Source organism: Vicia villosa, linkage group LG2 (assembly GCF_029867415.1).
Source record: "Vicia villosa cultivar HV-30 ecotype Madison, WI linkage group LG2, Vvil1.0, whole genome shotgun sequence".
NCBI classification, from domain to species: Eukaryota; Viridiplantae; Streptophyta; class Magnoliopsida; order Fabales; family Fabaceae; genus Vicia; species Vicia villosa.
In genome coordinates, this window is record NC_081181.1 from 221,189,833 (window position 1) to 221,203,993 (window position 14,161).

The following is a 14,161-nucleotide window of genomic DNA, read 5'->3' on the forward strand; positions in this document are numbered from 1 at the left end:
CTTGAATCTTATTACTTAATGTGTAATTTCCAAGACTGTTGGAATGGTATGCGCACCTCGCATTGGGTTTATAGTCAGAAGAATTCGTTGGCTCGATTGCCCTGAGCGTCTGGATCATATGAGTGAATTGATTGTTGTGACTCACTTGTCGTGATTCCATTATCGTGACTCAGTTGTCGTGACTTTGTTGTCGTGATTTCATTATCGTGACTCAGTTGTCATGATTCCATTATCGTGACTCAGTTGTCGTGACTTCGTTGTCGTGATTCCATTATCGTGACTCAGTTGTCGTGATTCCATTATCGTGACTCAGTTGTCGTGATTCCATTATCGTGACTCAGTTGTCGTGACTTTGTTGTCGTGACTCAGTTGTCTTGATTCCATTATCGTGACTCAGTTGTCGTGATTCCATTATCGTGACTCAGTTGTCGTGATTCCATTATCGTGACTCAGTTGTCGTGACTTTGTTGTCGTGACTCAGTTGTCGTGACTTCATTGTCGTGGTCTTTTCTGATTTGAGTGTCATGATTAAATCTTTAATGGCATGCTTCAACGGTCTACCATCCTTTACACCATAACCAGGATTGTTCAAATAATAAGCGCATCTCGCATTGTAATTGTACCCCAAGATTAGGAGTACCTTTAATTCTTCTTGCCCCTTGGCCAAGTTAAAGATCACCTCTCGGAATTGGTTATTCTGAGCCTGAAGATTTTTAACTGATTGCTCGAGATCCATTTATGCTGAAATAAACAGCGAGGAGGTGAGAAACCTGTGGTGGGAACCTGTGAATGCAGATGCAATATTTTCAAGGATCTCCGGAAATTTAGTTAGCAACGTAAAAATGATTTGGTCGCTTCTTCGTTTGAAGAACTATGATCTTTGGATGTTCTTCTATGGGAATCAAGCTCACCATATCCAGTGGGTCATAGCCTCTGATTCGGGAACTTCCGACTTTGAAGGTACATGGCTAGAGGAAAATAAATCCTCTTGCCCCTTGATAGGTACGGTGTCTCTGAAATGGAAGGTATGTGGCGAGAGGAAAGTAAATCCTCTTGCCCCTTGATTAGAAATTCGGTCCTTGATAAGAGTACCTGAAATTGTGCGCCCTAAATTCCTAAGATCCTTGAAAGGGTTAGTGAACATGCAATGTTATGATGTCATGATGTCATTATGTTATGCGGATGCAATGCATCTGACGAAACGTAAGGTAATAAGGATCAGTGAGCCCCACAAGAAAAACCTGCAAGGAAACCAAAGGGTTAGTAGCAAGCACAGACAAGTCACACTAGTGTCCTTAAGTTTAAAGGCTTGCGTGAAGTTCGTAGGTAAGTACCCTCCCCACTGAAGTTTAGTTGGTTCAACCTGTCCTATATAAAGATCGGGTTCTAGGGAGCTCATATCATTGACCTTTCTCGAAGGCGCTTATCTCAGTTCGGCAATCGAATCACCAACCAAGAAGGTCCTGAAAGTCCAGTCCATATGAGTGTAGCTTCGAGTATCAACCAACTCCGGTCGGAACCAAAGCCAGCTATCTCGCTACTTGCTAATAGGCCAAAGTCAAGTTCAACTAAGGTTCTAAGGGCAAATTAGTGCTTAATGACACCACGCGGCAGCCAAGCATTTCCTCAGGTCGGATCCCAAGGAACACCAGGACAAACCAATGTGTCACACTAACGATGGCCATCAGATCAACCACATCAGTATACGCTGTGCAGTCTCCTTGGTCTCATGCCATTTACCTAAGGTTCTCAGATCCGGGTTAGGATCTTTCACACAAGTAAATACCCAAAACAGCCTTTGAAATATAAAGCAAACAAATCAAACAATTAAAGTGATCCTAAACTTTAAGGTAACCCCTCTTTTATTCGAAAGCATCCCCAGCAGAGTCGCCAGTTCTGTAATACGGTGAACTGACTTTTATATCGAAATGTCGCGGTAAGCAAGAGTCGCCACCGACTTTTATTTTATCCAATTTTAGGAAAGGCTAAAAGAACAGGAAAAGACCTTTTAAAAAAACTTTGAGTTCGGGGGGTAAGTTATACAAAGGGAAGGTGTAAGGCACCCTTTGCATCCATGGTTATCCATGGGCTCTTAATTGCTTAGCTCACTTTGTTTGTTTGAAAAGTTTGAATAAGAAAAGATTCGTCTAAGGACTTTAGCTTGTAAATAAGCGTAGCCTTGTTTGAAAAGTATTTGAAAATTAGTGGGAAAAAGAGTTTGAATTTTGAATTTGAATTGAGCAAGCAATTAAAAGCTACTTACCCTAAGTTTGAAAAATCGTTCTTTTAGCTTTTCGGGCGAAAGGATCTATCCATACCATGAGAGGGCAGGAAGTCTTTCAATTGGACGTGTGAAGGGTCATCGAGGAATCGTTCGCCATAAGACCGTCCCTTGCCATAACGAGGGCAGGTAGTCTAAGGGAAGGATATAATAGTCATTAATCTTTTTAGGCATCATGCGAGGATACCTTAGCAATAGGACAATCATCTTATAAGGCAACATTGAGGGACTAATGAACTTAGGGCAACGTTTGTTTTGCTTTAGGTATCCTCGGAATCGAGGGACTTGACTATTTAGTACACTTAAAGGCAACAAGGCAACAGGCAACAAAGGCAACCAGAGGGATTACCCTAAAGGTGAGTGTGTGGCACAATCAGGTGGTTCAATTCAGATATATTATCTTATAATTAGTGATCTATGTTAATTCAAGGCTTGCACTCCCTAAGATTACTAACCACGCAGTAAAAATAATATAACAGTTTAAGTGCCTTCAAGGCCAATGAATACAACCAATAAACAGTTACATAATAATAGGGGAAGGGGACAATGAAACCAGCGGATCCCTTAATAGGGTTTGACATAAGTAATAATAAAAATAGGGTTTAGGTTTACCAACATTCGTAGCTCTGGCGATTTGGCAAACCTTTAGCTTTGATGAATGAAGATTGGTGGACAGAGGTTTGTTGAAGCTAACCCTGAAAAGTTGGACATAAAGAAAAAGGATGTAGTGAGTGTAGGAGGAATTCATTAACAGATAAAGTAAAACCTAATCGAACCTATAATGCAAAGATTAAAAATAAAAATGATATCTTAAAAAAAGAAATAGAACTTAGCTTTTTTGATCTGACGACACGTTGTCGGGAGGCATCTGAAAACAACCCTGAAAAAATTGCACACAAAAAAAATATCTCAGTGTAGGGAGTGATCTTCGTAAACCCTGATTAGGGTACAAGTTAACCATGATTAATAGAATAGATAAAAAAGCCAAATTAATTAATTATTGGTTTTTAACCTAATTTAATTAAATCGGCAAGAAATAAAGTTCCGATTAAATTGACTAACCCTAATATTTAAACTAATTTTAAATCAATTATCTAGTTATTTAATCTAAAAACTATATTTTACTTAATTAAAAAATTAATGATAATAATAATTAAAAGAAAAACTAATTATAAAATTTTGTGTAAAAACCTAAAATATAAACTTAAAAAGCTTTTAGTTGTAATAAAAACAGTTTTTTTTTTATAAAATAGCTAATTACTTAAAACAATAATGAGAAAAAGAAAAAAAAGGAAAAAAGAAAAAGGAAGTAAGACTCAGCTTTGGATCCTACGTGGTAAGGCTTGTGAGGCCTATGGTAGACTTGCAGGTTTGTAGGCATTGGATGAATTATCAAGGGAATTTGATGGTAAAGATCTACGAGCACACCATAAATCTGGACGGGCTGCATGCACTGGATTAGTAGAAGAAGTGATCATGAAAATAACATAAAATTATGCGTAGCCAACGGGAATCGAACCAGCGACTCTGTACGTTACGCCCTTGGTCTTTCATTAGCCGCTACGCCACTGCTCGATTGTTGTTAATACCGCAACACATTAAATATCAAAACATAACAAAACATTTTTTAAAAATTAAAACAGAGGATCATCCCCTCCACTTGGCCCTGCGTTTTCTGCTACAAGCTCTGCACGGTTCAGCTGCGAATTTCTCCCTAATTAATTCCGTAACCGCGATGGTGGTGATGATATGCGATGCCTTAGACGTCTATGATGATGGTCTCTGCTTCAGAGGGTACCTAAAATTCCTCTTGAATCACTAGTATAGCTCCGATCGTTCCCCAAACCGTTGTGCTCCCTTACTTGCCGTCGCGATTTTATTGAAGCCGAATAGTTGGTGAGAGAATGAATAAAACTGTTAATCTGTTGGTATTGTTGTTCCGTGGCTGTGTTAGGATCTTTCAGGGTCTTTGTTGTTTGTGTTGTTAGTTGTTATTTATATGAAAAAGTTAGGTTAAAAAAATGGGCTTGGATTTTAACTTATTTCTGGATTTTGAATATGAATGAATAAAAGTAAAAAAATGATTTAAAAGGTTTTAATTTAAACATAAAAACTCAATTTAAATAAAACAACATTTTTTCAAGATTTTTAAATATAAAATTAAGAAAGAACAAAAATAACTATTTTTAATTTAAAAAACAAGAATTAATTAAAAAGCTATAACATAATTTTTTGTGATTTTAAGAAAAAAAGTAGTTTAAAACAGAAATAAAGTTAGTAACAGATAAAAGAAAAAATGTCAGTAGTGAGATTCGAACCCGTGACCGTGTACCTGCAAACCTTCCTCCTTACCAATCGTATCATGTCGTTTAATTGAAATAAAACGACATTTAATTTTATGAGGGCAAATTTTGGGGTATGACATTCCCCCATAAATGTATCTGTATCTGAATGACCGAATGATCTGAAGCTTCTTCCTCTTTTTCTGGTTCTGGAATTAAAGGTTCTACGGTTGACTCTGCCAGTATTGCTTGTTTAGCTTTTCTAAGCCTAGCATGCAAATATCTTTCAGGTTCTGCATCAAAAGATAAATCAGCGGAGGACTTTCCTCGCATACAAAGATTAGAGCAGATTAGTTGAAATAAAATAAAATAAAATAAAATAAAGCTGGACATAAAATTTTAGTTGACGAGCAACAAAACTCTAATTGAAATAAATCTAAAAACTCTATAATCTTATGCAGTCCCCGGCAACGGCGCCAAAAACTTGATCGAAAAAATAACAAGTGTACTATTTTGCCTCTGTAGTAATAAAGGGAAAATTTCCTGAATATCGATCTCAAGGACTGCGTGATATTATAGAGTTATTAAGAATTCAATTAAACAAAAAGCCTTGGGGTTTTTGATTTGGTAATTATAATTGCAACTAAAAGTAAAAGAAGTATTTGGTCAAATATGAGTAAACTGCCAGGATAGGTGTGTGCATTAACATGTAACAATTCTGAACCCTTGTTTCATAACAAAATTCAACTTATCAATTACCAGTTCTTAAGGGTGTTTGCTCCTAAGTCCTTAGTGGGCAAACCTTTGAACATTTAATCATAATCCCAAAGTCCTTTGATATTAGTGATGAATTCAAGCATTATTATTATCAAGAATGTTCCAGTTACTATAGGGTATCCATAGTCCTAGGTGATGTCTACTATAGTGTAATGGTATAAAAACCCTAACAATGGAGGTCCATCCTAATTGTCAGTCATAAATCAATCCAGTTGGTCCGACGAGGCAAGCGTTAAAAACCTTATACCATTAAATTGAACGTGAAAGAGAAATATGTTATTGAAATTCGGAATTCAAAATCATCACAAATGTTAACCAGGGACACCCCTTTGCATTGGGGGGTTTAACTACTCATATCATCCAAAGAAATTACAAAGATATCAAATAGAGACATTACAATAAAGATGATGAACTTTGATCTTCAATGGCTTCCGCTTATGAGAGTTCTCTGTTCTTCTCCAATTGCATAGGCTTCTTCTCTTAATCCTCCAATTCTTTGTGTGGAAAAAAGATCCCTAATTCATCTTGAAACCCTCCTAAATAATGCAGTCTCACTTAAGTTGGTTGGAAATCCCAAAAACACCCTTGCATGTCAACCACTGAACAAAATAGGAAAAATCACTAAAATCAGCGTCATCACCCAACACGAGCCGTGTTGAGCAACACGGGCACCCGTGTTGGCCCTCTGTCATTTATTTTTCATGTTCTAAGTCCCAGGCTTAACAACACGGGCCGTGTTGAGCAACACGGGTACCCGTGTTGAGCAACACGGGTACCCGTGTTGCACCACTATTTTTCATTATTTCCAAGCTTCGTTCCAGCTCTCTTCCTGACACGGCCCGTATTGAGCAACACGGCCACCCGTGTCAGGCCTCCTAAAACATGCTTCTGAACTTCCTTCGAAACTCCAAGTTTTGCACTGATTTACTCCGATTTCTCCATATGAGTCGGAAAACATTAAAACATACAACCAAAGCATAAAATAACGAATAATGAAATAAAACACTAAATAGCATAACTTAAAGATAATTAAAAAGAATGGTAAATATATGTGTGAAAACCACTGATCAGTTACTTAACATAGAATTATGTTAATTTAATTAGATTTAGGTTTATTTGATCAATTGACTTTTCCTTGTAACTTTAACTTATTGCAGTTAGGCTCAGTAATTAATATCCCGTTAACCCTTTAGGTATTTCAACTTTGTAGGTTTATTTTACCCATTAGGTTTTCTCCCTTAGGAAAATGTTGTCAGTAGGTTTTTTTAACCATTAGGGTTTTTAGGCTAATTAAATTAATTTTAGGTTTATTAATTTTTAACCACAATTTTATTTTTAGGTTAACCATTAATATTTATGATTTATCACCATAAAAACCTCTAACCCTTATTTTCTTTCAACGCGATTCTCTTCTCATCTCATACTTTGTGAATGTCGTATGCCTTTAATTATTTATTTATTTTTTGTCATTTCAATTCTATAAAATATGTATAGGTTGGAATAAGTTTTCTTGTAATAGTAATTAGGGTTTATATTTCTGCCTTTACTTTCCGCATTCCCCGGATTTTTTGGCTATGCATCCCTAACCACGAAGCCTTGTAATAGCGTAGGTTTACTTTCCGCACACTATAAGTGTCTTTAAATTCCTGCACTATATAACTGTTAGAAATTGAATAGGATTGTATGATAAACTAAAAGCAACATAAAATAACCCTAATTTTCAGGATTAATATAAATCAACCACTATTGTTTCACACACACACACCTTTAGGGTAATTCCTCTTATGTTGCCTTCGATTAAATAGTCAAGTTCCTCAGATGTATGGATACCTTAGCCTGCTGCGTACGAATAAAATCATCATAAAAAGATCATGTCCCTTCGATGTTGCCTACGATAAGTGATCTTGATGATAGTCCCTTTCGAATGCTAAGGTATCCTTATTGGTTGCCTATAATTGACTATTACATCCTTTCCTAAAGACTTCCTACCTCCTATATGGTATGGATAGACTTATGGCAAACGATAATTCTCGATGACCCGTACATCCAATGAAAAGACTATCTACCCTCCTTATGGTATGGATAGCCCTTTCAAACGAAAAACTTAAAGAACAAGAAAGACGAACTTAGGGTAGGTAGTTCTTAATTGCTTGCTCACAATCAATTCAAACTTTCAAATGCTTTTCACACCTCCATTTCAAAACGATTTCAAAGGCTACACTTATTTACAAGTTAAAGTCCTTTTTCAAAATATTTTCTAAACACACACAACACCTTTCAAACAATTCAAACAAACAAAGTGAGCTAAGCAATTAAGAGCCCATGGATAACCATGGATACAAAGGATGCTTACACCTTCCCTTTGTATAACCTACCCCCCGAACTCAAAATCTTTCAAAGGTCTTTCGTGTTCTTTTTGCATTTTCAATTGGATAAAATAAAAGTCGGTGGCGACTCTTGCTATCCACAACATTTAAAAAGTCAGTTCTCCCACCGTATTACAGAACTGGCTACTCTGTTGGGGAATTTCTTAAAAAGGGGTTACCTTAGAGCTAGGTGCAATTTAAAATTGTTTGTCTTGTTTGATTTATATTTCAAGGGATATTTGGATATATTGCTAATTGTTATGTGAAAGATCCTACACCCGGATATAGTGTACCTTAGGTATATGGCATGAGACCAAGGAGACTGTACGACGTATACCGCTATGGTTGATATGGTAGCCATCGTTAGCGTGACACTTTGGTTTGTCCTGATGTACCTTGGGATCCGGCTTGGGGAAACATTTGACTGTCGCGTGGTGTCATTAAGCACTAATTTTTCCCTAGAACCCTAGTTGAACTTGACTTTGGCCATTAGGAAGTAATGAGATAGTCGACTTTGGTTTTCACCGGAGATTGGTTGTTACTCGATACTACACTCATTGAGGTCGGACTCTTGGACGTTTTGGTTGGCGAAGCGATTGCCAAACTGAAATAGAGCCTTCGAGAAAGATCAGTGATATTGAGATTCCCTAGAACCCGGTTACTATTTTAGGACAGGTTGAACCAACTAAACTTCAATGGGAGGGTACTTACCTATGAGCTTCACGCAAGCCTTCAAACCTAAGGACACTTGTGTAACTTGCTTGTGTGTGCTACTAACCCTTTGATTTTCTTGCAGGATTTGTTTGTAGGACTTACTCGTCCTTGTTACCTTATGTTTTTTATAAGGCCTGACATCATGACATAGCATGTTAACTAACCCTTTCAAGGATCTTAGGAATTTAGGACGCACAATTTTAGGTGCTATTATCAAGGACTGAATCCCTATCAAGGAGGAAGAGGATTTATTTTCCTCTAGCCACGTGTCTTAAAGTTCAAAGGTATATACATATCAAGGGAAAAAATGATTTATTTTCCTCTAGCCACGTGCCTTCAAGTTCAGAAGTATGAGTATCCCGAATCATAGGTTATGACCCACTGAATACGGTGAGCTTGATTCTGAAAGAAAGACGTTTGAAGACGAAAGTCCAAGTTCTTTGACAAATCCATAACTACGTCTCAATGTCGCAAACTAAATTCCTTAAGGATCCTTGAAAACATTGCATATGCATCTAATAGCATCGCATAACAGGTTTCTGCCACAGGTTTCCCATCCCCTCTCGCTGTTTATTTCAGCACAAATGGATCTCGAGCAATCAGTCAAAGACCTTCATGCTCAGAATACCCAATTCCAAGCTTTGATCTTGAATCTGTCTAAGGGGCAAGACGAACTGAAAACCTTCTTGACCAAGAAAGAGAAAAAGCTCAGAAGATGTGTGGGTGTCCTTAACATGGGGAGAAGATTTTGAGGCCCACTTAAGAAAGCTGAAGAAGTCAAGGTTTCCGAAGAGGACAAAATTGAACAAGATAAGACGATGGTGCTAGTATCAAGACTGGCGCGAAGATTAACCACGACTCTGCCAAGCCCTCCTAAGAAGAAGAGGACTACTACTATGAGGACGAACATCCTGATGACAAATACAAGTTGCTAGACGAGCGTATGAAAGCCATGGAAATTCAGAAAGTACCTGGTCTGAATTTTGAAGAACTAGGACTTCTCAGGGGTTGTCATCCCTCCCAAATTCAAGACTCCTACCTTTGCTAAGTACGACGGAGTCTCTTGTCCTAAGCTACATTTGAGGTCCTCTGTGAGGAAGATTCAGCCTCATACTGCTGACAAAAAGCTTTGGATTCACTTCTTCTAAGAAAGTCTCACTGGAACACAATTGGAATGGTACTATCAACTAGATGGTACCAACATTCATACCTGGGAAGATTTATCAACCACTTTCTACAAGCAATACCAATACAATGTTGACCTCACGCCAACCCGTACGCAACTACAAGGCATGTCCATGGGACCTAAGGAAAGCTTCGAAGAGTACGCTCAGAAATGGAGAGACATGGCAGGGAGAGTTTAACCCCCTTTGGCGGCCAGAGAATTGGTTGTGGAAACGATAAACTAAAAGTACTCCAATATACTTTCAATAGATAATGGTAGGGGTATGAGGTAAAATTTTCGCAAAGTTATTGATGAAGAAAGATTACATACCGAAAAACTTGATTGCAAGTTATCCGGTGAAGAAAAATCACAAATCGGAAAACTTTACTGCAAGTTATCTAGTGAAGAAAAATCACAAACTGGAAAACTTGACTGCAAGTTATCCGGTGAAGAAAAATCACAAACCAGAAAACTTGACTGAAAGTTATCCGGTGAAGAAAAATTACAAACCATAAAACTTGACTGCAACTTATCCAATAAAGAAAAATTACAAACCAGAAAACTTAAATAATTACAAACCAGTAAAATTTTCGCAAAGTTATTGATGAAGAAAGGTTACATACCGAAAAACTTGATTGCAAGTTATCCGGTGAAGAAAAATCACAAATCGAAAAACTTGACTGCAAGTTATCTAGTAAACAAAAATCACAAACCGGAACTTGACTGCAAGTTATCCGGTAAAGAAAAATTACAAACCAGAAAACTTGACTGCTAGTTATCCAGTAAAGAAAAATTACAAACAGGAAAACTTGGTTGCAAATTTTCCGATACAATTTAATAGGGGTGTGAAATGGTAAATATTAAATAATAAAATTATTTGATAAATTAAAAAGGGTAGAATTACAATATTTAAAAAAATATAGGGGTTGAGGGATAATGGTAGGATACGAAGTGAAATTTTCTTTCTCTGAACCACAAAACTAGATCAACAGGTTCACTATATTAAATAAAACTGATTGACTAAATAAATAAAAAAACAATGAAAAAAATTAGCAAATAGTATTGATTCAATCATATATTTTTTATTAAATAAATATATTGGTTAACTAGTATACCTATTTTAAAGATTTGATTTGAATTTACCAAATAAGAGTAATTTATTTACACTAAATGCAAAATTTTAAAAATTTGATATTTAATTAATTTCATTATTACATTATATTGAATCAATCCTATATTTAGTATTTTTTATTAAATAAATATATTGGGTAGCTAATATACCTATTTTAAAAATTTGATTTGAATTTACCAAATAGGATTAATTTATTTACACTAAATGCAAAATTTTAAAAATTTGATATTTAATTAGTTTCATTATTATATTATATTAATTCAATCCTATATATAGTATTTTTTTTATTAAATAAATATAATGGGTAACTACTATACCTATTTTAAAGATTTGATTTGAATTTTTGTTTACCAAATAAGATTAATTTATTTTCATTCAATGCAAAATTTTAAAATTTGATATTTAATTAATTTCATTATTATATTTAAAAAAAATAAACGTTGTATGCATATAACCAACTACTAATCGACTCATCTACAGTAAATAATTATAATTAGTAATTAATATTTAGGGAGTGTCACTATAATGTCACTAGGTTGGGCCATTTTATGAATTATTTCGTTTTGTTTATTACGTGGCTATGACGTCTATTTTAAATATAAGAAAGAATTATTTTTAAAATTATTTTTTTCCTTATTCATTTTATAGATTTTGTAAGGAAATTGTTTGTGAAGATAGGATTATTTTATTATCATAAATTCATCTGTTTTTGTAACAAAAAGTAGTTAAGAAAATTTATGGCATCGTTTTAAATACACACCTCAAATATTATCATTAAATAATGTGATACGGAAACAAAGTTTTGATTGTGTAAATTTAAGAAAAACAATTTTGAGAATTATTTATTTATTGATAATAAAAGTTTGTTATTGTATAAGTTTTACTCAATAGTATATTTGTCATTTGATATAATTGCCACTAACAATATTTGATATGATTTTAGTTATGTTTTAATGGCTTTTCCCAGTATTCGATGTATATAGGGGTTTAGAATTTTAAGGATTGATTAAGGTTGAACCAGATGTATATAAATAATTTTTTTTATTATATATAAGAATAATAATGTACAAAAATAATTATATTTTTTAAATAATAAAAAAATATTGATAATTTCTATATAATTAATACTTAAGAATTTTTTGAATTTTTTATAGCATTTTATATTTTTAATAGGTTAGATAGGAAAGGTCAAAACTTTCATTTTAATATAATAATAATAATAATAATAATAATAATAATCAATTTAATAACTTTATCAATTATTTATTTACGGTATTGTCGGGTCATTTTTTATGCGTTGAAATTTATTTTATTGTATTTATCTATTATTTATTATTATACAAAATTCACTTTCAATCATCATATGAATAGATAATAACAAAATAATTCAAAATAAATTTTACTTTGATTTTTCAATAATAATGTGTACTAGATTGATTGGAGAAGGAAAAATAAAGTTAAATCATGCATTTTTTTGATCTTTAAAACAATCAAAATATGATGTAATTCTATATTTTAATCTTTAAACTCACTTCCCCCTCAAATTTGTTAATTAATAAAACTCAATCACCCCTTAATAGAATATTGTGTTTTTAAATATTTTCAATCACGGATTTGAATGGTTTCATAAAAACGAATGAACTCAAACAAAATTATATAAGTGACTTAGATAATAGATGATATTTTCTTAAAAAGTACTCATTCACTATTAATAAATGTTTTGTTTTATCAATAAAAATTGGGTATGAAGTGTATAAAAATATATAGAATTGTGTACGAAATAACTCATTAATGTATATGCTCCTAACAAAAGACAATTGAAAATATTCTTAAAAGACATTTAGAACAAAATATAAATTTTATTATAAAATTATATAATAAATTATGATACGAGTCTTTATACGTATTCAATATTTGGTACAATCAGTAGACTTGAAAGACACAATATTTTTATGGAGGTCATAACCAACCAAATAATTCACTTGTGCCATGTTTCCAAAGATGCCTAATCCATTTTTATATGGAATAAATGCAAAGCATTCAACCCCTTCGTATAGGGGATAAAAGGCGCCCCCTGAATCTAACTTAACATCTCCACCTTTAAAATGTGCCGTAATCGGTGGAAAGTCTTGTTTGGATGTGGTATTGTAACAAAGGCGGAATGTACCTCCGTCATCGTGAAAACGTGGTAATTTAACCAATTTTTTCAAAGCTGATTCCATCTTATAGTAAACACGTTGTGGAAGAATACATAAATTTGTACCAGAGTCAATTATGATGTTATCGGTAGAAGCATTTGTTCCTACACGTTTGAACCCTCTATACTTTATTCTTTTATTTCCCACACTAAATGCTTTCATAGTTACGAAGTAATTGTCTTTTGTAAAATTCCCTACCATTTTGACCATAGGAGTTGAAACAACATTATCACCGGTAACAATAGCATCATTTCCAAAACTGAGTTTGCTAGATCTATTAGACTTGTTATTGTACCCATCAATAAAACAATATGAGAATTTTCCCCCAATTGAAGATCCTAATTGTTTTACTAGTGACGTATCTCCACTTCCAAAGCCAATTACACCTGAATTTGGACCATTATACAATGGTTCAGCATTATTGTGCCCACATCCTATAACAATTTTAGGAAACGAGACAAAAGAGTCGGAGGCAGAATCCAACGTAAGAGTCTCTATGCTAAGTTCTCCACGTGTATATGATTCAGCAGTATAATCCAACTTATATTGGCAAGCATCTATATCATAAGAACAAGAAGTACCTTCCATAGATTTGCATGTTCTAGAAGAGCATGGAATATTTTTGTAACTGGAAGATTTTGAAGGATCAAAAATAGGAGAGGTTTGGTTGTAACATGGATTACAAGGTTTGCATTGAAGCCAGATCAAGTTACTACCTGTATCTAAAATCCCATAAACTCGAAATGGTGGAGTACCAACTGAATAACTCATGAGATACTCACCGTTATCATGAGGCAGATATGACTCAAGTTTGTTTTTAGTAGAAGAAAGTTTCTTGTATAAATAATTAGCACGATTGATTGACCGATGCACAACATTAAAATTTCTTTCAAATTTAGTTTGTGATGGGTTGTAAAGTGGTGATTTGAAAGAATCACGATGAATCAGTTCAACACTAAAACCATTGTTTATTGCATGAGAAATAACTACTAGACAAGATACACAAATAAAAATAAAGATAAAAAGCGAAAAATGAGACATTGTTCTTTTCGTTTGAGAGAAAATTGTTCATCCAAGTTATATTCTTTAGTTGCTTTATATAAGATCAAGAATGTAGATAGATAAAAAAAATAGAATAGGAGAAATTAGAGTGGCAAGATAAGCCCTCTACTTTTTTATTATAAATAAAATTTCAATTTTTAAATTAAAACGAATATATTTAGTCTATATTAAAATACATCACTTA

At 34.0% G+C, this 14,161-nt stretch overlaps 1 protein-coding gene across 1 annotated transcript; it reads right to left on the minus strand.

Moving 5' to 3' along the window:
- Positions 1-12,624: 12,624 nt before the first annotated feature.
- Positions 12,625-13,956, minus strand: LOC131651412 (aspartic proteinase CDR1-like). Its single transcript, XM_058921079.1, has one exon. The coding sequence runs from the start codon at positions 13,954-13,956 to the stop codon at positions 12,625-12,627; it is 1,332 nt and encodes a 443-aa protein (XP_058777062.1).
- Positions 13,957-14,161: the final 205 nt, after the last annotated feature.